Source organism: Xenia sp. Carnegie-2017, unplaced genomic scaffold, assembly GCF_021976095.1.
Source record: "Xenia sp. Carnegie-2017 unplaced genomic scaffold, XeniaSp_v1 HiC_scaffold_1, whole genome shotgun sequence".
NCBI classification, from domain to species: domain Eukaryota; kingdom Metazoa; phylum Cnidaria; class Anthozoa; order Malacalcyonacea; family Xeniidae; genus Xenia; species Xenia sp. Carnegie-2017.
Genome location: NW_025813402.1, coordinates 86652 through 111689, shown reverse-complemented (window position 1 = coordinate 111689; position 25038 = coordinate 86652). Strand labels below are relative to the sequence as shown.

Below are 25038 nucleotides of genomic sequence, written 5' to 3'. Positions count from 1 at the left end.
GATCTTTTTATAAAGTCTAAACATGCTCAATGATTACAGTACAATAGAACTTACCTAAATGAAGTCATAATATTAAACGTCGCTCGATTTTGAAATAGAAATACAAACAATTCGTTATGTTGATGATGGCACAAAATATGTACAAAGATATAACGTAGATTGTTTAATCAGTTGCATTTTCATTGAAAACTTTTCAAGAACCTCAAACGATAATACTTTAAATACAGACGAACAAGTTTACAGTTTGAGTTTACATGACTGACTTTACCGATTCTCGGAAACATCCGGTGGAAACTATCGGTATTCGCCGATTATTATTCGATGTCTGTCGTGAAAATGGTTTGTGAAGTATTCAATGACGTAATGGGTTTTCCGACCCCAGGTTATCCCAATGAACTCCACAATAACATGAAACATTTCTGTTGTTGAAGAACAGTCTGTTAAATATAAATGCTACTGTTTGTAGTCTTTTTATACAGCATATGAGTCTGATGCAATCTTTAATTTAGCAAAGAGTTAAATTTATGGGTTGAGGAATGACACAACTTCTGTATGTGTTTATTGATCAAACAGGGGTGTGTTTGGAGGGGGCTCAGCCCCGTTTGTTCAAATTCTATGCCTTGTATTGCCAGTGAAATATATATATCAAAAAGCTAGCAGCACCTAATTATATATCAGAAAGCCCACCAATATTTTAATATATATGAGAAACACAGCAACAGTTGTAATATACATTAAAAAGTCCAAATAGCTGAAATTATGGAGATATGCCTCTGTGATCTTATAAACCAAAACCTACAATTAAAATATCATCGACAAGTCTAGAAAAGAAGTAATGTTCTACTTTGAGCTACAGAAGTAGGGTACATTCGTAGAATTCATTACCAAAAATATATTGTACTCAGCTGTTTCAGTGAATATCCTAATTATAATTACTTCTTTTTTAAATGATGAACTAAAAATACAAAATACAACATGGAAAATCGTAAGAGTTTCTGTGATTTGGTGAAGTTGTTTTAGTATGGAAGTGGCTGAGAATTGAGAGGCTTGTAGATTGACCTATTTCAGAACATAATGAGAAATCATCTTCGATTTAAAAACAAGCTTTGTAGTAAGAAAACTATTGAAACTGCATCAGCACGAACTTTGCAATGTTATTTGGCCCAAAAAGGGTTCTCTACTTGAGTCAGTTAATTGAACCTTATATCGAAAGCAGTTGAGCACAACAATCACCATACGCAATCAGATTTCGTAAGTTCGACGTAAAGGCATTTCTTTCATTTTTTTCGTAATCCTCGATTCTTGTGATATTTAATGACATTTAGTAGCCGTCAACAATCAGTTATTACAAACTTATCCATAAAAAAACGCAATATTATCTCAAAATACTGTATTACTAGCAGCAATTGCTATATAAACACAAGCTCAAATTTCAAAACTAGGAACCAAAATAGCGGAAATTGATCAGGTGATCAATATTGCCCAATCAAACGGATAACAATAGATGTCCCAACTCTTAAAAATAGAGGGCTCTGAGGTAATCAAATAGATAAGTGGGCGTTTTAAAAATAGAAAATACGACATCGAAAAGTACATTTGTTCTAATTAGTTAATATTTCAATTATCATTATGTTCACGGCGAACTTGTACAAATTATAGATATTTATAGTTCATCAGGAATTGAAGAAAAATTTAAATCATACAATTCAATAAGAAGTTCCCAATATAAAAGTACGAGTAAAAATATTAAATATTCAGTCTGACTTTCTGCTCCAGGTTCCATCTTTTGATCCTCTGCAACGCTCTCTGGAATGTTTTTGTGAACGGGAATTTTTTTTTTCGTCTTGATGTACTTTCTTCAAGCTCTAGAGATTTTCTTCTATATCTTTATTCTCGTCCGTATTTGATTAGAGTTAGCTCTGGATTTTTTCACCGTTTTCGCTCCTTTCCTTACTTTGTATAAAATCGAATGTAAATACAGTTGACCAACTTTAACAACTTAAATCATTCATTCTGCCACAGCTACATGACACACCAGTGCAATGCAACAACCACGATGACTGCCATTCCACAATGTTGAACAACAACGGAACAAGATATGTTTGTTTACTTTATAACGGAACAAGACGCAGCATGGTGTATTTAGGAAACTTTTTTCTTTTTTTCTTTTTTTTTCACCCATGCAAAATACCCATAATGCAACAGTCACTTCATCTGATATGCTTCCTCTGCAAGGGGAAGTCCCTTAACATACCCAGCATGTGAATGTAGGGCAGTGCATCATAAGATCTGCGGACAGAGCGTATTAAGGGAAGAAACAATATAATTTTTTTAGAGGAAAATTACAGAAAACTCTGTCACAAAAAAATCTTCAGTGTAGCCTGCCCTGGGTAAGCAAAACTCCTACTTGACTAAATTGACTATGCAATTTTCTTCTGTCGCGTGTAATGCCCGTTTCGTGTTTGTCAAGAAATTATAAATATTGAACTTTGCTTTAGAAATTAGAATACACAAGCCATGAGCCACCAGCTCAATAAAACGTGTTTTCCAGGGAATATAATAACGAGATAATCATTGTCTCCAAAGAATACGTTCTTACAAGTTAGTGTGCTACAAATATGGTTGATATTCACAGACAAGGAAAGTGAACTTCGTCGCTAAAATTTAACATGGTAAAATTTTCTATAGGCAAAAATATCTCATAAGACATTTTACGTACTTTGAAGATCAGCTACATAGCATTCAGCAACCTTTTCTTTACTTAACACTTCACAGTTAATTTTCGCAGTGAGCAGTGGACAAGAGCCTAAAATGCGAAATATTATGGCACGGAAGATTAAAATCATGATTTACAATCAAACGGCCAATTTTACGTCTAGCGGTCAATGTTATAAAAATTGCGCGTCATAATTAACTTGTTTAGAGATTAACTATTTAGGAATGAAACAATCTGATGACAGCAATAATCACTTAACAATTATCTCGTTATTAAAAGGTTAAAAGCTGTGAAATAAAACGATTTGAAATGGATAAGTTATTCTGAAACATAGCCTATAGAACAATGACTTTAAAATTCAAAAATTTCAATAAACCTTCCACTCACTGTCTCAAAGAGATGTGAAATTGAGTGTGTGATGAGTAGAGTGTGGAAGGTTTATTGCAATTTTTATATTTCAAGATCATTGTTGTAAAGGCTGTGTTTCAGATTAACTTATCCATTTAAGATTATGATCTTGTGGTGCTTATCACTAAACTAAAATATCGTTTAGTTCTTAATTATTATTTATCAAGTATCATTTAGTGTCATTTAATGGTCAAAATAAAGAACAAAGTATAAAGAACGAGGCATATTATATAAGTAGATAGTGAGTGGACGGGTATTCTATAACATAGCATTATGATCTTGTGGTGTTGATTACTTTGGTAGTTGTGGTTCGTATGGCATAGTAAAAAAGTGTCAAATATGAATATAATAATGTATAAAAAGTCATAGCCACCTCTTGTACTTAAGGAAGTTTGTCACAAATAGAAGATTAACAATCTAGTGAATATTGCGATAACGCGACTTCCGTATGCGCTCGAAAATCTCGTACACTTGCACAGTTTTGCGAACGTAACATTTACGTTATAATAAATAAAGTTGCCTTCAAAAAAAATAAAAAGCATTGTCGTTAACTGATAGAATATAACTTCTACGTATTTGAAAATTTTCGCAGTAAAAGCAAAAGCAGGGCGCAAATTCAGTAAATTTATGAATATTTTGCACAAACCTTATAAGATCAAGCACAGAATGTATTGTTTCAACTTTTTCTTCGTTCGGTTCTGGTTCTTTCACGTTAACATTCCAGGTTAAATGCAAATAAACAAATTACTCCCCAAACATTGTAGTCATAAGACAATACAGCAATGTTCTTCTTCACAATTTTCCGCTCCGTTTTGACTCCAATTCAGCGACTGCCAAAAGCAAGCTGGATACAATCAAAGGAAGAACCAAAAGTCTTAATGCTCTCACCCAAATCTCACCAAGAAACCGCACGTACATTGCATATTCCTTCGGTGTTGGATCTATGGACGACTGAACATTGCCATGCAATAAAGAACCGAGTAAAAATCCACAAAGTACGCCGAATAAAATGAAAAATAATATCATATGTTGTTTTGCGTGTTTTAATCCATTGTAGCAACGCTTTCTTGAAGTCATTGTTGAAATTTTGTAGCTCTGAATACAATTCAAAGCAACAAATAAACACTGAATCTCAACTTCACAATAACAAACCCACAAATATACCGCGCCATTGACTATATATAAATATTCAATAGGATTAAATCACGTGTTATGCAGTAACATATTGCTGATTTGCCTTTAATACTAGAAACATTTGTGATTTGTGTAGTTGTACAAAGAGCAAACCAGTGTTGTTTTGCAAATTTTTTAAGTAAGAAAACTGAGCACTCTAAAGGCATCATCAACAAGCTGTAAGTACAATGCTAACAGAATGAATACTAAAGAACAAAAATTCCAATTTTTTTAATATTTATCATGACATCATACAAAAGCCAAATCAAATTATCTAATCTACAACAAGCAGTAAATAGTTCGTTTCCAAACTTGAGTATATCTCGATGTTCAGGTATAAATAGTAAAAAAATAATCATAGTCTACAATGATCTACTGTTGGTTCTAGATATAAGTATACAATAAAATATTTTATATCAACTGTTCTTGGGTATAACACAGGTCGGTTATAAGATTAAAGGTTGCTGAGATTTACAACGACTCACAACTGAAATTGACGTCATCTTTACTGCCAATCTCATTTCCTTTTTGGTTCAGTTCATGAGCTTTAAGAAAAATCACGCCTAAAATTGATGATGGATGCCCAATTAGCTTGGCCAATTCTTGTTTCTTTATGCAAATTTGTTGAACACCTTGAGATAATGTGTTGTTTTCAATAGAACCATTTAGGGAAACAGGCCCTCTGATGTAATCACATTGTCTTATGTGTGAGAACAAATTCTTAGGTAAATTACCAATACCATGGCTACTTGAGCGAAAATACTCAACAATCAATTTCCAATCTTCTTCTTTTTCAGCACTGGATAAATCAATTCCTTTAAACTTGCTCAGTTTTTGAGGACTCACATCAAACATGATAATAGCTGGATGTGTACTGCTCAATCCACATTGCTCTAATGAGAACTTTGCATTATTTACCATGTAGAAACCTTCTCCATCAGAGAAGTCTGATTTCTTTCGACCAAAACCCAGCACAATTCCAATTTCCAGAATATCCACAGCACTTTTGTGATCAGTACAATGGAAATATACTTCTGTCACAGGATTATTTTCATTTATTTCAGCAACTTTTGATCCAACATGGTGTAGAGCATCTTCTTGCGATTCAACATTGATCATATTTATAGGATGACTATGTCTTCCCTCTTCATCTAAACGTGGGATATTCACAGTAAACCATTCATTTTGATTATCATTTTTGAAAGGAAAATCGAAACTTGATCATTTAAGAAGATATCATACTTAAAATGATCTTCAATGTAAGTTTCCACCCAGGATAAAATTGGTTTGTGATTCGGATCTGGCATGCTGGTTATCCACTTAGCAATAAATTCAGATCGATGCTTTGTAAAACCAATCTTGCACAAGATTTTAGCAACCTTTTCACTATCTCTGAGATCTTTTAAGCTGTCTTCTTCCTTAAACTCCTTTAAAAATCTTAGCAAATGTACCTTTTCACTTTTGTGTTTTCTCATGTAAGGAGTTTGTTCGAGAAGCCTGCAAGCAAACTCATTTTTCAAACCAAGCACTGAGCACAGAACATCTTCTGGGGTGATTTCCAAGTCAAAGAGATCATTTATCTCAGGATGGTTTAGATTGGAAATGGCACTTTCTATACTACTCAAAGCATTATCAAGATTAAATTCATACACATACTCAATTGTAATTTCTTGCTTAAAGCCACAAAAATTGTTGTAGATCAGATTTATTACATCGAGAAGCTTGGTTAACTTGTAGAGATCTACCTTTAGATCATTCAGTTGATTTATCTTTTCATAAGTGAGTTTGCCTTTATCAGACAATAATGTCTTTACCTTGTCCAACAAGATACAACAAAATACAAGACACTGATGAAGAACACAAAATGAGCGAATTAAGTGGCGGTCAGTTTTACCAGCACTTTCATGTCTGTCTAGGGTACGCAATTGGGAACGCCAGTCGCCAAGAACAGTCACATATTTCTCAACATCTTCATTGTTTTTAGTAGTTCGCTTTTCCTTGATTTTAAAACGTTCAAGTTTCCCAATGATTGGATATTTATTCATCCTAAAAGCCTGGAGGAAGAACGGATAAAGAAAACATGAAGTCACACTTAAACATATGACACAAATCGATATTTAAAGTGCTCACAAAAACCGCGTGCTCTCAAATATACTCGTCTTTGAACGTTTATTTATAAGAATCAAAATGCTTAGAACAGAAGTGTAAAATGCTTTCATGAAAATAGTACATTATAAACTTACGTTGGAAAATTTCCACGCTATAGAAGTATGCCAGGGCAGCAAAGATGAAAGGACAGATTAAATATAAAACTTTATCACATTTACCATTACTCAAATAATGATTGCCTTACACTGCATTGCAGCCAATCAGGTTGTGCTGCTTCAGGCGTCATCAGGCGTCATAAAATAAACACAATGCGGTGCGGTGATTGGTCAAGAGCTTGAATAAGTCTCACTCGACACGAGGAAAATACATTAAACAATTTATCAAATCATTCTGCATTTGTGTAGCAGTTTACAATATCTTCTCGTTGTTTTTAAATAACCAGAATTTACCATTATTATTTGGCTTGTTTTGAAATCAACTGCTTTAGTCTATTAGGAACACTTCGAGAGAAAACGGTGAACGGTTTGATGTTAAAAACACTGTTAAAACTGATTACATCAAAAATTATCATTCCATTCAAAGTTAATGACATAAATAAAAAAATAAATACAGTATATCTTTACGTACAAAAGTTTAAAGTACGGTTACTGATTATGGTTCATTAATTAATTGTCAATTAGCTACACAAGATGTAAACAAATATGTTCTTGAAAGTTTCCGTTTTTGAAACAAGATGCGTTTTCAAGTGTTTACATTTTACACTATTATATAGTGAATGGTTCTTTTTACTATAATATAGTGAATGGTTCTTTCTATATATTATCACTTACGGCATTTTACATACGCCAAATGCATTCAAGACACAAAAAAATTAGATAAATTCCTTGCTATCTTTTGTTTTAAATGCATTCGGCTCATGTAAAATGCAAAGTTTGAAAAACGGACCTGAAAATTGGCAACTAATACATTCTGATTTAAACTTCTTCTTGTGTTGACTGAGCATTCAACACAAAATCATCCAGCGCTTCCATCGTATATCCATGTTCTCTTATCAAATCCAAAACATGAGGTAAAAAATTGAATTCTTCAACTAGAGTCTCTTGTATGGAACGACGTCTCCTACAATTTTCTACTCCTGCCGTCACTTCACCAAGACGATCTTGAACATTTTGTTCACCATTGCTTACCTCATGTTCCCCATGTTCCAACCTTCTCTTGTTGTTGGATTTTTTGCTAAGCTTGCGACCCATGTCTATGCTGGTATAAAATGAAGTTAAAAAGTCTTTATTCACGGAACTTTTCCCTGCAAGATTTTAAAAGTTAATTGATAATGTTTAAAATTTGATTTCAATCTTACAGACAACCAAAGTATTGATACACGATCGCGTAAGAAGTATAGGAAAGAGGGATTCTGAGACTATTGGCGCGGGTAGTTTTTTTAATTCGTTGTGCTATTTGGCAATTATTAAAACTAGAAGTTGCTATCGCAAGGGGGGGGGGGAGTGCTGCCCCGACCCCTTGTCCGGAAAAAAATTTGCAGGGCTCAGCCGTGGTCACAGCCATTGGAACCACCTCCGTGTACAGCATTCTAGTTGGTTTCATACATACGTTATGATTGGGTGATTAGAATGATAGACAAAGAAATTTTACATGCGTGTCTCTTTAACTTTTAGCTTTGCGTTGGCAAGGTTTATTTTGTCATATTTAGAGTTTTCTTTCTATCTGAAGGCCGGTTTACACGTTCCGATTTGTCAGATCCTATTGTTTTGGTTCCGTATTTTGATTGCTTGTTCAGACGGTCAGATAGTTTTGTTGATATTTAGATACGTTTAGATATTTATAATCTTGAGAGCAGCCATTTGTGTTGTTCAGTAATTTATCGATATATTTGCGTACTTTTCTTCTTGTTTCCAAGTCTTTCAAATATATATAATTTGTTTAGTCGGCTTCCTCTGATCTTGTCGGTGAGATGAGAATAGAACAAGTTCTATTTCTATCCTCATTTTTAGATTCACGGATCCGACTGTCGGAGACTAACTTTATATGTGCTCACACGATCCGTTTTTAGGATCCAACAAAATCGGATTCGACAAATCGGATCGAGTGAACGGGCCTTAATCAAACGTGCCATACCTTATTTGAAATACATTTAAACAAAGGCACGCGTTCTGAAAGTCGACGGTTGATTTCCGGCAAAAAATAGCTCCCGTGCTTTTCATCTTATTTCATTTCACGTTTCAAACAATTTTAAAGATAAATTCATTACCATTTGATTGTGATTGTGCGCTCCCCCTCATTCCGTAAAGCCCGCCGCACACTGGTGAACTTGCCGCGCGTACTTGTTATTCGTGACAAGTGTGATCGACAGAATTTCCTTGTGTGCGCGGAAGTTTTGAACAACATTTGTCATTCGTGACAGATCAAACGCGTTTGATATTCGACTCATCTCTCACGAATGACAAGTACGCACGGCAAGTTCATCAGTGTGCGGCGGGCTTAACAGACAGACACAAATGTTCGCTTTTGCACGTAACTCTCCCAAGAAAATAACGTTTATACAAAATCTATTTTCATGATTTAATATTATTACTTGATGAAAAAAAATGTCACACAGGCGCAGAATAAGGTTGATATAAACTTTAAAGTTTAATAACTCTATTCGATTTGATTAACCATTAAATTTTTTAGGAAAAAAATGCACCTGAAATAAGGAAAAACAAAATTTAGGTCGAGTAAAAAGTTTATGCATTACAAAATGTGTTTCGATCATGTTTCAAACTAATAAATAAGTCAGACTTACCTGTTCTCCTGAAACCAAGTTAACCACAAAAAGGAAAGTGTAGGAATTAAAAATTATTTCAATTCGTTGACTATCTTGCTGGTTTTTAAGTACCTTACTCGTGCCGCTTTATACTAAGGGGTAATAATACACAACTACCACACAATAATGGCCCTCCATCATTTACATCGGAGTCTAAAACCAATCAGAATGCGTTTCTTTCATAATAATCAAGCGACAAATCTTCTGCAAACCTGCACATTTTTCTCGTGATGTTAATATGATTGAAGTTCCTGAAACAGCAACTTAAATCGCCATAAACGGCGACTAAAAAAAACGCGATAAAATATCAAAAATTTTTGATATTTATTCGCGTTAATCGCCAAAATGAAATCATCTTGAATGAAAATTTAGGAATTTAAAATGGCGGCTTCAATATGTGTTCAATTACATAATGCAGAAACTATTAAATTTGATGAAAAGTTGGCTGAGGAAGTGCGTAAGTTTCCATGCTTATATGACACAACATATAAGGATTATAAAGACAAGTTTGTCGTTCCATATTTGGCAGAAAAGTGGCAGAAATATGGCAGAAAATCTGAATCTATTGGAAGGTAAAACAATGTAAACTAAATATAGGTGTGCTTGAGTGGCGGATTTCAAAATTGTAGAGACTGCGGATGTAGAGACTGCAGTCTGCTATAAAATATACAGCTTTCAATTTATCAAAATTTTTTTCTAAATTTTTTATGTCCACTCTAAAACTAACACTAATTAGATTTTTTTTATGTCAAAAATTCAGCAAAAAAAAGATTCAGCAAGCGAAGAAATGACTTTAAAAAAGTAAATAAAACTGGAACATCTCTGTCAGCTGTTGTTTCCTCTAAAACAAAATTGGAGAACTATAATTTTCTACAGTGGTTGGTACATAAAGTGTGGAGCAACAAAAACTAATTTGTCAGTATGAACTACCAGAAGCAGCTCGACAAGTAATTGTAGTTTGTTAACCGATGATAAAATTAACCATGTCAGCTTACTAAATAAAGACTATGATACCAGCAGCAGCTCAACAAGTAATTGTAGTTTGTTAACAGATGATGAAATTGAGCCTGTCAACTTACTAAATGAAGACAATGGCTGTCAACGAATAAAGCCAGATGAAGTAATTGATAAGATTAATGATATATCTGATACAACTGGACATAACGAAACGTTATTATTAAAAAACCTTTTATCTTTCTTTATTTTATTATTGTGATGGCTTTTTAAAAGTCTTATGATGGGTTATTATGTTCATATTGAAAATTCGCTTTCCGCCTGGCAAATCTCAGGCCACGATTTTGAATAAACGCTACAATAACGGAGCACTCGAAGCGTTCAGGAAATTCCAGCGTCTTGAACTCAAGCTTGGAAGAGCCAAACTCGACCTAGAGTTCCTTATAACGTGTAAGAAGCGCACAATAATACCACAATTCCTATGGTTTAAAGTTGCTCATCGCAGATTGCGATCTTCTAGCGCCTATCGACAATGTCAACATAAGTTGTTACAAGAAGAAATAAACACAAAGCCCGCTCGGATACGAGTACTATCATCACAAGCTACGACCGCACATTCCAGACTGAATATATGCTTGTATTTAAAACCTCATGTATGTAATTTATCTCAAATAATCTGAAGATGTCTTAAGTTAAAGACGAAACGTTATTAATAAATCTTTCTTCATTTTACTATTGTGATGGCTTTTTTAAAAGTCTTATGTTGGGCTATTATGTTCATATTGAAAATTCGCTTTCCGCGATCGTCATATTTTAGGTTTACACATACACTAAACGAACGCAAGTCATGATCATCTTAGAAACGTTGGAAACTTTGTAAACTATATAAGATATGATTATTGTTTATGAATCTACAACAACCAGTAAATGGTTTGTGACCTTGACAATATTTAGGTGTATGCTCAATATATGACATAAAATTTACAACTTCACTTGACAATATTTTGGTGTATGCTCAATATATGACATAAAATTTACAACTTCACTTGACAATATTTAGGTGTATGCTCAATATATGACATAAAATTTACAACTTCCTCATTCCGCCGATTCCGTGCTGGGAATATCTGGGAATATCTAATTCCGTTCACAAAACGAAAGTGATTTCCTTGAAACTATTGCTTGCATTTGTGTCGAAAGAATAATATGCGATGAATTTGAGAAACACTGGGACTTTTGTAGACGTTGACATAATAGTTTTTAAAGCTGTATAGTTTATGCTGTTGACACCAAAGACACAAAGAAAAATTTATACAAATTAATGAAAAATTCGCCACAACATGGTAATGTGCATTTTGAGTTCAGCCAATATTTATTACAGTTGTGTTTACTCGTTTTTTCGCCAATAGCAACAAGTTTTTATGTCGACGTCACCGAAATACATAAATATATACAACATGTTCTTGGTACAACAAATGGAATAGATGAAATTGATTGACTCTATAAATTACAATTGTTCGTTTATCCAGTTCCTAATTGATTTATCATTAACTTCTGCAGCAGCCACTGTTTCTTGACATGGCCAATGGGGGACTCGCATTTTTTCTTGTTTCACAGCAAGACATCTTTTAAAGTGTTGTGGACTATAAATGTGAATGAACATGTTATCAAAGATTAGTCTGAAAATCTTTCAAACATTTTTAAACGAAACAAAAGTTAAAGAATCGAACCAATTTTCTAAAAGAATGTTTGAATTTTGTTTAAGAACCAGAAGTCCTGTGTTAAGGACGTCAAGGCCCTTTACCAAGAATGTGTAAAAAACCACTGATCTAATATAGGACTGGGTGACACATTTAATATAAAACTAGTCAAACAATGACATTAATATTTGCGACTTTAAGCCTTTCTGTGATTCCGATCATAAAAATTTTCCTATCGTGATGATAGAAGAATGCAGTAGTTTGGCAAAGCATTCTTAAAATAAAAAATTTAATAATTTTAAATAAATTAAATGCAGCGAACTATGGCATTTTAATCAGAGGAAAAAAGAATGACATTTAGTTAAAATGTTGAAAACTATGTACAACAGCACTGACTAAACAAGATCCGCCATGCATAATGATTTTGAATGCCAAGTTAGTTCTTTATTAGACTCAAATACAACTGCAAAAACACAACGGTAATGAACCACTAAATGAAAACATGTTTTACTCTGCTATTATATACAAAAAGTTCTTTTAGATGGGTCTTTCAAAGGCAGTATAACCTTCCATAACTGCTGTGCTACCTTGCTTTGAGTATACATGTACAAAACTAAAACTGTGTTATTCACATTTTGAGAAATTGAAATACTTTGAATGTTGCTTGCAGTATGTGTGCATATATAAATATTTTAAGGGTATGATAGAATTTCTATGGTGTACTTACAAAACAACACATCTTTAGTGGAAGAGCTAAAGCAACATATTCCTTATATAACAGAAGACAACCTAACCAAAACTGGGTCAAGTGTAAAATGCATTGTAACGCAGAATGACAATGTCAGGTTGATGTACTGCATTGAAATACAAATTACAATGTCTGTAATTACAAGTGAGATGTATTGGGAAAGGAATAATACAAAATGTGCATTCTTAATTATACAAAAATTATGATGTACAACACTGGATGATTAGAACTTAATTGAATGAAGATAATAATGCAAAAGACTTTATAAAACATCCGCATAAAAGAACTATTCATTCTTAACATATCAAGAAAAAATTTGTTTGGTCGTTTGAATGGAATTAGTGAATGTGAGCTGTAGATGTAAGTCAATGTTTTAAAGTTTGAAACACTTACTGTTAAGGTTCTATAGTACCGTAAAAACATACTAAAACGATGAGCAAGTTGTCGGCACCATTTTTTTAAGGGCTAAGAACATTTAAGTCGCCATTTTCCATTCTGAAGATGATAGTTCAAGCAGTTGATTGCATCAAATTTCAAACTAATTTCGAGATTAACTGCGTTTCGACTCATTTAGTTTGTATTTAAATTACAGTGAATAATCTTTCACCGTATTCAGAACAACTTTGTGTTTCAAAGAAATTGTTTTCCCTTTCGAATTTGAGAATCGAGTTCAATGTTAACATCTACATGTCGATTCAATGCGTAATCCAGCCTATATTAAGATCAATGGTGAAGACTCGCTTTTACACTAATGCGCATGCGTTAATCATTGGTGTTGAAAACAGCACGGCTCACCACAAGCATTATGCGAGTAAAAGAGCATAAATATTAGGAAATTACTAACATTAATTAAAGTAATTTAATATAAAAAATAACAAATAAAAATAAAAAAAAATGAAATAAAAAATAATTAAAAAATTAAAAACAAAAAAGTAAAAGTTGTAAAATAAATATGTAATAAAATAGAAAAGTATATATAATAAAATAGTAATAACACATAGAAATTCTACTACGTCACGACCTGATGATGACGTGTTGATGACGATTTTTTTTCTTTCAAAAAAAAAATTAAGTGACTTACCTCATCTTCCAGCCACACTTTACTTCGGAATGATCAGATTTAATTCTTCTCACCAGTTTTGTTGTGTAGTATATCCCTCCAATAAAAACCTGGCGTGAAAACCGAAAAAAGAAGCTTATAGGCCTGTGACAACCAATCAAATTCATGCATAACAATAAACCAATAGACAACCAGCTCAGGTAACTCGAAGCGCGCATTGTTTTGTGGTCTTAAGTTGCACGGCAAGCAAGCGTAATTTTGTATTTGTGGACAACAATGCAAAATCTATATTCTGCTGTTTCTTTTGAGTGCCAATATATTTTAAAGTAGTGTTTATTCTGTGACGGATGTGAAAAATTGCTGCAACCGTGCGTAAAATTTCTAGCGTGATGCGAAAATTCTAGTTAAGTTACTTTGCTGTCAACCACTTTTCAAGATTTTTAAGTCAGAGTTTACTGTCGTTTCTAGTTCAACTATATCATTATTTGAAGCAGTTAAGCAGTTGTTACTCGTTAGATAGTTTGAAAACCTGAAAATTTTGCCAATTGCAATACGTAAGTTATTACATTTTCTGACGTTTTTCCTCTGCCATGGTGCCGTCCTTTCGTCTGACTTAAGTCAGAGTTTACTGTCGTTTCTAGTTCAACTGTATCATTATTTGAAGCGGTTAAGCAGTTATTACGCGTTAGATAGTTTGAAAATCTGACATTTATACATAAATTTTTGGAGCATTGTAAATTTATGCAGAAATTATAACCCAACTTTAGCTCAATGGCAAATAAACAAGAAATTTCAAACATTCTGTATGATACACCATGTACAATAATAATAAACTTAAATTATTAGTGAGATGATTTAACGATGGTGGAGCAAAACATGAAAGCTATAAACGACACAGAAATTAGTAAAACGTAAATCGTAACTCTCACACCAACCTCTTTTACTGAAGCCAAGTTAGCCACGAAGGTAAAAATGTACAAATCAAGTTGAAAGTTTCGTTTGCACGCTTTGAAAATTGAGATAGATCTGAGATAATAAGAATCACTTGCTTTGTGATAGTCGTTCGTCGTCTTCATTCGTTTGCACGATACGCTGAGTGTCCTTTTGCCAACGTCGTAATATGTATAAGGGTAAAAGTACAAAAGTTTTCCCCACCAACCAATCAAAATGTCGAGGAATATCAAACCAATGAAAATCCTAAAAAGGAGTCGAACGCATGATGTCATCGAACTTTCATTAACATCTTGACTTTGGTGAAGTAAACATCTCTCAAAGGAGGCTCAAATGTACGAAACGAAATACATATACGATACGATACATCATTGTTTCACAAAACTAGCCATATTTTCCTTTATGTTATTGTTTTCTCCATTCGTAATGTCGACATAATCATAAAGTTTTTGTCGTTTTGTGAGCTTTTGTACTTTTCAATACAGTAACCGCAGGTCGTGAATGATAAAAATAAAACACAGCAAGTCTTAAAACAAACCAAAATCATTTATGTGACTAATTTTCACAACATTCAAAATCAAAAACCTTTTCTCATTCAAAGACCCAATCCCTGATTCAATTAAATCTATGGTGGTATAGGTGAATTCAGTTGCGCGGGATGTAATTCCCGATAAATTGGCGAAACTTCGCGCCATTTATCCACCAGAATCAGGGAACATACCACAACAGACAAAAACTCTCATATCTACCGACACCTTCTTAAATCTCACTCATGTAAAACCAACTATTCACCCTCTTGCTTCAAATTTATCGACACTGGCGAAACCTCATTCTCCCTTAAAATCAAAGAAGCACTCCACATTAACAAAACTAACCCTGACCTCAATGTTCAAGTTTTTAAATTCAATACAATATTTAGTTTATAATACGCTCGGACGCTCCCCATTAATTTATCTTATTTCCTTATTATTGTTGTAATTTATGTATCATATTACTTTTATATAAATCTTGTATTATTTATTATTTCACTTATACTAAAGATGGCATCATGAGATGTTGAAACATGTCTATTTTAAAAAAACTCGTCATATATATTAAATGCGCATTAGCAATAGTGCTTCTACGAAATTATGAATACAAAATTGTTTAACTTAGTTTGGCTTTTGAATTTTTACACCCATTACTTCATGTTATTTTCTTGTTTCAATTCTCACAGATAAATATTGTCAATGTTTACAGGGTCGTTATACTTTTGGTTTTAAAGGACAGGGATGGTGTCATTGTAATTTACAAATAAACAACTGATGATGAAGTCATACTTCAACTTTGATAATGTCCCATTTTTAATACAGTATGGTACTTAGTGAAGTGGTAACAGGATGATATGAGGACAGTAGAGGCACCATGGTGATGTCAGTTTAGTGATACAATATACTTTTCATAGAAATATAAACCAAACACTTACAGCTTGTTGTAAAACAAATGTTCCTTTCTTGTTCATAATGACTTCTTCAATGGCTTTGATAGATGTTTCCAAAGCTTTTAAACCTTCTTCTTGATTCATTGTAGTTGTTCCTGACAACATAGAAGAACAAAACAGTTTTCAAACACACCCTGAAATTGTCAAAAGACAATTTACCGTTTTATGTTATTCAGGCCTGGCACAAGGTTATTTTTATTCAACTTTTACTATGTCAGTGAAAGTGACGACAATTCCCTGCAGTGTGCGAATTAGTTCAGAAAAAACGATGTGCAATTTTTTTTGACAAAAGTGTTTCTTTAGAGGCATAATCAAATCGATATTACGTTAATTATTATATAGCGCTAATTGCTAAATTAATATTTTTAAACGTGAACAAATTCATATGATTTACGACAGTGTTTTTCGTTACAACAGCTGATCCAGCTGTATGAGAGAAATTTTTTGTGCATGTTATTCCCTCGTCTTTTTTGTGCAAACTTTACAGCGCAATAAATTCACCACTTGGCCATCATCCTAGCACTCAAACAAGTCATCATTTGATGTTTCCATCCATTTTTTTACTGTATTAACTTTGCTGGTAACTACAACCTTTCGAAGAAAATGGCAAGAAAGACAAAAGTGAAAAGAGAAACATCGAATATACTTTTGCTTTTTGATTATTAACAGTAACATCCTTGATGTTTACTTACGATAGAAAACATCATATTTTTGTCATATTACAAGCAATATGTAAAAGCAAAAAGTATGGCTAATCAAGGTCGCCAGTTTGGCTTAATGTTTTGAGCCATTAATGTTTTTCTCACGTTAGGCTTATTTAAAATCAAAATTCCTTTTGGTTTATTTTTCAAATTTGGCTTATTACAGTTTTTTTGTCTTCTTTCAAGAATCAAAATCAAAATATTTCCTGATTTTACTGAAAATACTCAAAATAGCTATGATGCCAAAAACAGTACGTAACGGTTTACAAAACAACGCAAATGCAAAAATTGACATTAATAATGTATTACACCCCTAATGTCATAAGCATATAAGCACCATGTATGTAGACTGTTGACAGACTTACCAGTCTCAGTGACAACGTCTTTGAATTTGATGACATTGTGTCAACATGGATTTTAATGTCGTGCAGCGCACTCCTTTATAAAGTAAAGATCAGTAAAGATTAAGCTTGAAAACTTTTTTCAATTTATGTGGTAGTAATCAATAAAGAAGTTTTTTGCATATCGTTTGAAAAAGTGATGTGCAATTGTTTTCATTCTAGCTAAAACGATGTGCAAATTGCGCATTGCACACCGTTAATTCGCACACTGGTGATATCATTGATTTTAAATAAGCCTAACAAGAGAAAAAGAAGCCAAATTTGGCTCAAAACATTAATCCAAACTGGCAACCTTGATTAGCCATACTTTTTGCTTTTACGTATTGTTTGTAATATGACATAAATATGATGTTTTTCATCGTAAGTAAACATCAAGGATGTTACTGTTAATAATCAGAAAGAAAAAGTAAATTCGGTTATTCTCTTTTCACTTTTGTCATTCTTGCCAATTTCATCGAAAGGTTGTAGCTACCAGCAAAGTTAATAGAGTAAAAAATGGATGGAAACATCAAATGCTGACTTGTTTGATTACTAGGATGATGGCCAAGTGGTGAATTTATTGCGCTGTAAAGTTTGCACAAAAAAGAGGAGAGAATAACATGCACAAAAAATTTCTCTCATACATTTGTAACTGGATCAGCGGTTGTAAAGAAAAACACTGTCGTAAATCATATGAATTTGTTCATGTTTAAAAACAATAATTTAGCAAATAGCGCTACATATAGTAATGAACGTAATATCGATTTGCTTATGCCTCTAAACAAACACTTTTGTCAAAAACAAATTGCACATCGTTTTTTCTCAACTAATTTGCACACTGGTTATCACAATGCAATATTAGCTTTAGAAAAAACTAATTTTTGTGGACAGTTAACATAAATTATTACCAATGTCACAGGGTCCTAATATTATTGAATTGAATGCATTGGGATGGTGTCATTGTAATTTTCAAATAAACGACTAATGATTGAATATGTCCGTCTTAATACAGCATGGTGTACTTAGGGAAGTGGTAACAGGATGATATGAGGACAGTAGAGGTACCAGGAGGATGTCATTTTAGTGATACAATATACTTTTCATAGAAATATAAACCAAACACTTACAGCTTGTTGTAAAACAAATGTTCCTTTCTTGTTCATAATGACTTCTTCAATGGCTTTGATAGATGTTTCCAAAGCTTTTAAACCTTCTTCTTGATTCATTGTTGTTGTCGTGACAACATAGGTAGGTGGTGAAATGGAATTTATCTTAAAGAAGAAAACAGTTTACAATCATACAGTAAAATTTTCAAAAGATTTTTTATCATTGTATGTTATTTAGGCCTGGTACAGCTATTGTAAGATATAATTACATTGCTGTGCACATTTGGAACATCTATAAATAATTAAATCTTGTTTTCTTGAACATCAAAATGTTCATCCTCATTGTGTTTATGTAGCAATATTTCAATTTAATGCATTTCAATGAGAATGATCTGTCATATTGTGTTGAATTTAAAAACTTGAACATCAAGTTTTTAAATCTCATATCTACCAACACCTTCTTAAATCTCGCTTGTGTAAAACCATTATTCACCCTCTTGCTTTAAAATCATCGACACTGCTGACACCTCATTCTCCCTTAAAATCAAAGAAACACTCCACATTAACAAAACTAACCCTGACCTCAATGTTCAAGTTTTTAAATTCAATACAATATTTAGTTTATAATACGCTCAGGTGCTCACCATTAATATATCTTATTTATCACCTATTATTTCACTCATACTGAAGATGGCATCATGAGATGTCGAAACATACAAACAAAACAAACAACATTTATATACCGGCCAGTATTAATCCCCGCCAGGGGGGTTGACCGGTCCATGAATTTTTCCACGCCACACATCTCTATCTCTCGCCATATCTCTCGTTATACCCATCGCCTTCATATCACTGTTCACAACATCCATCCATCTCTTTCTCGGTCTACCTCGTTTGCGGACTCCATCAACATTCATATGCAACGTTCTACGAATTTCAGCACTTTCTTCCCTCCTTTCCACATGCCCAAACCACCTCAAACGCTGGCGTCTTACCCAATTCTCGATACACTCAACACCAACTCTTTCTCTAATCTCTTCACTTCGAATCCTATCCATCAACGTTACACCACACATCATCCTAAGCATTCTCCTTTCCGTCGACGCCAATCTTCTCAGGTCCTCTGCTTTCGGCGCCCAACACTCTGCTCCATATCCCAAAACACTTCTAACACATGCCTTATACAATTCTCCCTTCTGCTTCAACGAAGTCGACTTTCCGCATGTCGACTTCCATTCTCCTAAGCATTCTCCTTTTCCGCATGTCGACTTTCCGCATGTCGACTTTGTCGAAACATGTCTATTTCAAAAAAAATTGTCATTAATATTAAATTAGTTTTAAAATTCAAAAGGAGTAAAGATCTTATTGACTTTGAAATTCAAAAATTTCAATAAACCTTCCACTCACTGTCTCAAAGAGATGTGAAATTGAGTGTGTGATGAGTAGAGTGTGGAAGGTTTATTGCAATTTTTATATTTCAAGGTGATTGTTGTAAAGGCTGTGTTTCAGATTAACTTATCCATTTAAAATCTAGATGTTCTTATTTGGATCTTGTAGCATTACCTTTGTTCTCTTTGGTATGGTTCATATGACATAATAAAATGTATTTACAACTAATATCGTAAATGTATTTATTATTGTTTCACAATAGTGAAGGTGAATGGGTTTTCTACGCACTTGGAAATCTCCACACTTGCACAGTTTTGCGAAAGAAGCATTTACGTTCTAATAAAAAAAGGCTTCCTTTAGTAAAGTAAAAAGCCGACAATTATGACCTTATGATTCATGAAAGCCTTCTTATATCCAAACTTAAACCCTCTCTTAACACCCAAGGCAACTCAATCCCCCTTCACCTTCTTTAATATACCGCCATTCTCTCTTCATTCCGTCATCTAAACTTCCTACTCCCCTCACATGTAATTTAACACCCTGTAATATATGCTTGTATTTAAAACCTCATGTATATAATTTATCTCAAATAATCTGAAGATGTCTTAAGTTAAAGGCGAAACGTAATTATTAAAAAAACCTTTAATCTTTCTTTATTTTATTATTGTGATGGTTTTTTTAAATATCTTATGTTGGGCTATTATGTTCATACTGAAAAAGTAAAAAACATTGTCGTTAAATAATAGAAATAAAAGTTATACGTATAAGAAAATTTTTGCAGTAAAAGCAAAAGCAGGGCGCAAACTCAGTAAATTTATGAATATTTCGCACAAACCTTATAAGATCAAGCACAGAATGTATTGGTTCAACTTTTTCTTCGTTCGGTTCTGGTTCTTTCACGTTAACATTTCCAGGTTAAATGCAAATAAACAAATTACTCCCCAAACATTGCAGTCATAAGATAATACAGCAATGTTCTTCTTCCCAATTTTCCGCTCTGTTTTGACTCCAATTCAGCGACTGCCAAAAGCAGGCTGGATACAATCAAAGGAAGAACCAAAAGTCTTAATGCTCTCACACAAATCTCACCAAGAAACGAAACGTACATTGCATATTCCTTCGGTGTTGGATCTATGGGAGACTGAACATTGCCATGTAATAAAGAGCCGAGTAAAAATCCACAAAGTACACCGAATAAAATGAAAAATAATATCATATGTTGTTAGGCATGTTTTAATCCATTGTAGCAACGCTTTCGTGAAGTCATTGTCGAAAATTTTGCAGCTCTGAATACAATTGAAAGCAACAAATAAATACAGAATCTCAACTTTACCATTCGCAATAACAAAGACTATAAATTTACCGCGCCATTGACTATATATAAATATTCAATACATATTAGAGACTTAGGTCACGTGTTTTTCTTTCCAGATTTTAACAGCCAAGGGGGAATTCCCTTTTAAACGCTGTCTTTTGAAATAAATGGAGAGAAGGCTAAACTAATTCACAAAACAAAAGCTAATCGTCGTCATCACAATAATTGGAAACTTGTGATAGGAAAAAATAAAATAGAACTCACTATAAGAGCCCTTACAAAGAGTATTTCAAAACATTCTGTTTTTTATCGAATCTACAACTGGCAGTAAATACTAAAAAATTTGTAAACTTGGCAATGGAAAAATACATAATTGGTAGTGTGGATGGTTTGCTAAAATTAAAAAATTTCACTCAGTCCATTTCATCGTGAAGACAATTTCTCACGACGCAAACTAGCATCATAAATAATTCCTTTGGAAACAATTATGTAGGAATGTATGAGTTTATATCAGTGGTTTATACATTATAACGCATGAAATGACGGCACTAAAAAATTACCATTCAATAAATATTAATTATCACATTAATAAAAATAAATATTATTAAGAAAGAGATTTACAAAAACTTACAAATTATTTTAAATGGTTCATTAGTACATAAGATTAAAGTATGCCTTTCGTCCATTGATTATTGAATGGTAAAAACAAAATATTTTCTTGAGTTCTTGCGTTTTACACAAACCTATTTATAATATAAAATGTGCATGATTTATTTCTCTTAGTATAAATCATTTTACGTTGAAGTTGACGAATCTTTAAAGTTTTTCTAACGTTGATGGTACATTTAACACAAAATGTTCGTTCAGCATTTCCATCGCACATCTATCTTCTCTTGTAAAGTCTAGCAGGTCAAACAAAAATTCTTCAGCAAGAGTTTCTTGAATGGGTAAATTTGGAATTGGTTGAGTATTTTCACCACCTTCCATACTTTCATTTTCTACTGCATTGTCGTATCTTTCGTTGCCATCTTCTAGCCCATCACAACCATCTTTTTTAACGTTATTCTCTTGTTCAACACAGGATTTTTTACCTTTGTCGGTCATCTTTTTGTAAAGGACGATCTAAAGATAATTAGATTAGGAAAGAGGCATAATCTGGATAAGCATAATCTAAATAAGTTGGCTATTTGGTATTCTACAAAATAGCCAACTCATTACGAATTTCAAATTTCACTACTCTCAGACGGTGAAACTATAGATTTCTAGAGAAATTATGAATGGTTATGTTCTGAAATTTGCAAATTACATCTTTACGTCTGGAATTCATAAGTATTTTTTTTTATATCACGTGATCATTTTCTGAAACATTTGGACGAAGAATAAGAATTTGTAATCTTTCATAACTTTGGGACTTTTGTGTTTGTATGTATTGTTTGTATTTATTTATGTATTTACTGTATGTTCTGTGGGTATTTCCTGAGATGGGTACTTATGTATTACTGAGATATATTGTATGTATTTACCCAAAACTACAGATTAGTGAGAATAGATGTCTATCCCATGATCTATACGTATGTAAGATTATTGTATTAGCTGATTATCGGTATTTGTATCCAAGGTAACGCTTGGAACAATGTTACTCGCATGACTTGATATAGTAAGATGATTAGAGGTGTCTCTGACTTACTGAGAGATAGTAAATGTGCTGTTTGTTTACGATAGCAAACATTTTTTATGCGACTTATTTAATGAACTTTATACATGTTTCATTGCAAGTTTCCAGTGGCGTAGCTAGCGAAAAACATTTGGTCGGGCTCACGAGGCGCCACCATGGTTGTAAGCATGGCTGAAAACCGTAGGTCTTCCAGGTCTTGTAAGCACCCATGTGCGATTTTGCCTTCTCATGCTTCTTACAATCGGATAGGAAATTCTTCATGTTTTTGAATCTCGTCTCCGTCCATGAAGATGACGATCCAGGGCAAAACAAAAGACAAGGCCAACAGAACAATGCATTCTTTTCTGCGCTACCACAAAACCAATCTTTCTTCGAGTACCAACTTTCCTGAAAGCTTCTATTGTCTGTAGTCGCTTGTAAATTTGGAATTGGCCGCTGCTTTACGAGTATATTTTGCTCGCCTGATTGTCGAACAGAAAATGGTTTCTTTTGTAGTTCACTTATTATATCGATTTCATTAGCCGAAGCCATTGTAATGTAAGTTATCACGATTTCCGAACGTATATTTCGAAAGCTCAAAATTCAAGTCACGCTTTTGAAAATGAGCCCGACTAGATGTTGCGAAACAGCGCATTTGAGTTTGCTCGGTTGCTGTTAACCAATCAGATTGCAGATAATCCCACTATAGATTTTACTACTTGGTCGGGCTGAATTTTCAGAGCCCGACTAGATGTTGCGAAACAACGCATTTGAGTTTGCTCAGTTGCTGTCAACCAATCAGATTGCAGATAATCCCACAAAAGATTTTACTACTTGGTCGGGCTGAATTTTCAGAGCCCGACTAAACTGCGTAATGCCTGGCACTAGAAATGCACTTGTCATTGTTGCTAAGTAACGTTTAAAAATATGATAATTTTGCTAATAACGACGCAATTTGACAAATATTACACTAATAGACTGTGGATTATTCCAAAAAGAGTCGCAGAATTTAAAATTTTCGCAAATCCAATTTTAAAGAAAACAAATTTTTCATTTTTGGGAAAATATTTGGTCGGGCTGGGCCCGACCAGCCAGACCGCTAGCTACGCCACTGGTTGCCACCTGTCTCATGGCTAGATGACTTAGATTGTCAAAAAGATCTACTCCTTGATTCAGATTATATTGCTGAACCGAATGTTAATCAATGTAAGTAGCTGAAGTAAAAATATGTTTTAGGCACAATGCTAAACAATAGATAATTTATACCCTGTATTAATGCCAACTTTATGTCATGCTGAAACAATATTACATTAGTTATCAGTCAACATTAAAATTGTTCATATTATATTTAAATTTGGATACTGTCTGTATTTCTAATAGTTCAGTCATTTTTTAATTAATGAAAAAGGTTCCACTGTTGAAGAAATAACCAGTACCAAAGATACCTCAACTAAATACAGGTAAAGGTCATCAAAACTATAGTTTTTATTAGTATGACATAGTCTGCATAATTTTTGGTGATATTTAAAATTAGTACATCTATTTTTATAGCCCATGGTTTCCAATGGATGAAAGTGACATCGATAGTGATCATGAAGAAATAGCTGCAGTTATCTTAGAAAGGTAAAGATATTCTTTGCAGATATATTTATTTACAAGTTAATTTTATATGTTTTGTTCATAGTGACTGTCAATCTCAACTTGTAAACAATATTACTCAGCTTGTACATAAGAACTTAAATAATTTACAGATTGATTGCATATAGCACATCTGTTTGCTATGATATATTTTACGATGAATCGACTTTCATCTGTCTTCAGTTATTATACATTATATTATTACTTGTGCCATATATGTAGCAAAAATAATAGTTCTTTAAGTGGTGCTTTATGGTACAAAGAAAACAAAGAAAGATAGTGGCCATATTGAAATGGAAAAAATCATAAAAAGAAACTGACTTTGCAAAATATGTACACAAGCACTGTCTATAAGATCCCAAACTGTTTCATAGATGACCAACTTTACAAAAAAAATAACATAATATTGCTTCTTCTTGACTGGTCTTAATCTATAGTTATAGAATGTTTATTTTTTTATTACTTAGGAAGTGAAGAATTTTTTATGATATCTTTGTATTTCACAATCAAATTATTTTCTTTATATTTAGGGAAGGTTTTGTTGAGAGTAATGAGGATGAAGATCTTGCAACCTTACTGACAAATCACATCAGTTCAAATGTTTCTGTATCATCATCAGTTGTGTTGGTTATTCGAAGAAGTATGCCCTGGAAGAGCTTTCTTAGAGAGATGACCTGTCAGAAGGTGGATGATACTATGGACTTTGAGGTAACGACAGTCATGTGCAGTTTTTAT

The 25038-nt window shown here is 33.2% G+C and overlaps 3 protein-coding genes across 16 annotated transcripts in view; all 3 read right to left on the bottom strand.

Moving 5' to 3' along the window:
• LOC124440684 (eukaryotic translation initiation factor 2 subunit 1-like) overlaps window positions 1-25038 on the bottom strand; it is a 111041-nt gene that overhangs the window by 31718 nt on the left and 54285 nt on the right. For 4 of the 12 annotated variants that reach the window (XR_006946734.1, XM_046991136.1, XM_046991148.1 and 1 more), the window contains exon 1: window positions 55-167. The exons of 5 other annotated variants lie outside the window; for them this stretch is intronic. The gene's annotated coding sequence lies outside the window, so the exon portion shown is untranslated. Of the gene's footprint in view, window positions 1-54; window positions 168-3770; window positions 4279-11534; window positions 11825-13710; window positions 13800-14624; window positions 14887-18328; window positions 18473-20531; window positions 21284-25038 lie in introns of those variants that run through there. 3 more of the 12 variants (XR_006946736.1, XR_006946732.1, XR_006946744.1) reach the window with 3 other exon arrangements.
• LOC124440767 lies at window positions 4518-6628 on the bottom strand. 3 transcript variants are annotated; one of them, XM_046991196.1, is made up of 3 exons: window positions 6541-6628; window positions 5540-6351; window positions 4518-5448 (listed from the first exon to the last, which is right to left on the bottom strand). In XM_046991196.1, exons 2-3 carry the CDS (start codon window positions 6340-6342, stop codon window positions 5445-5447), a joined length of 807 nt encoding a protein of 268 aa, XP_046847152.1. In that variant the 5' UTR covers window positions 6343-6351; window positions 6541-6628; the 3' UTR covers window positions 4518-5444. The 3 variants fall into 3 exon arrangements, with proteins under 3 accessions (XP_046847152.1, XP_046847167.1, XP_046847158.1); XM_046991211.1 differs by having other exon boundaries at window positions 6541-6621; XM_046991202.1 differs by lacking the exon at window positions 6541-6628 and having other exon boundaries at window positions 5540-6361.
• Window positions 21500-25038, bottom strand: part of LOC124440998 (eukaryotic translation initiation factor 2 subunit 1-like) — a 36684-nt gene continuing 33145 nt past the window's right edge. The window contains exon 5 of the mRNA XM_046991420.1: window positions 21500-22133. The gene's annotated coding sequence lies outside the window, so the exon portion shown is untranslated. The remainder of the gene's footprint in view (window positions 22134-25038) is intronic.

Bases quoted from the DNA above. Each gene is read 5' to 3' on its own strand.
- LOC124440767 (XM_046991196.1), bottom strand. From the start codon at position 6,342: ATGAATAAATATCCAATCATTGGGAAACTTGAACGTTTTAAAATCAAG.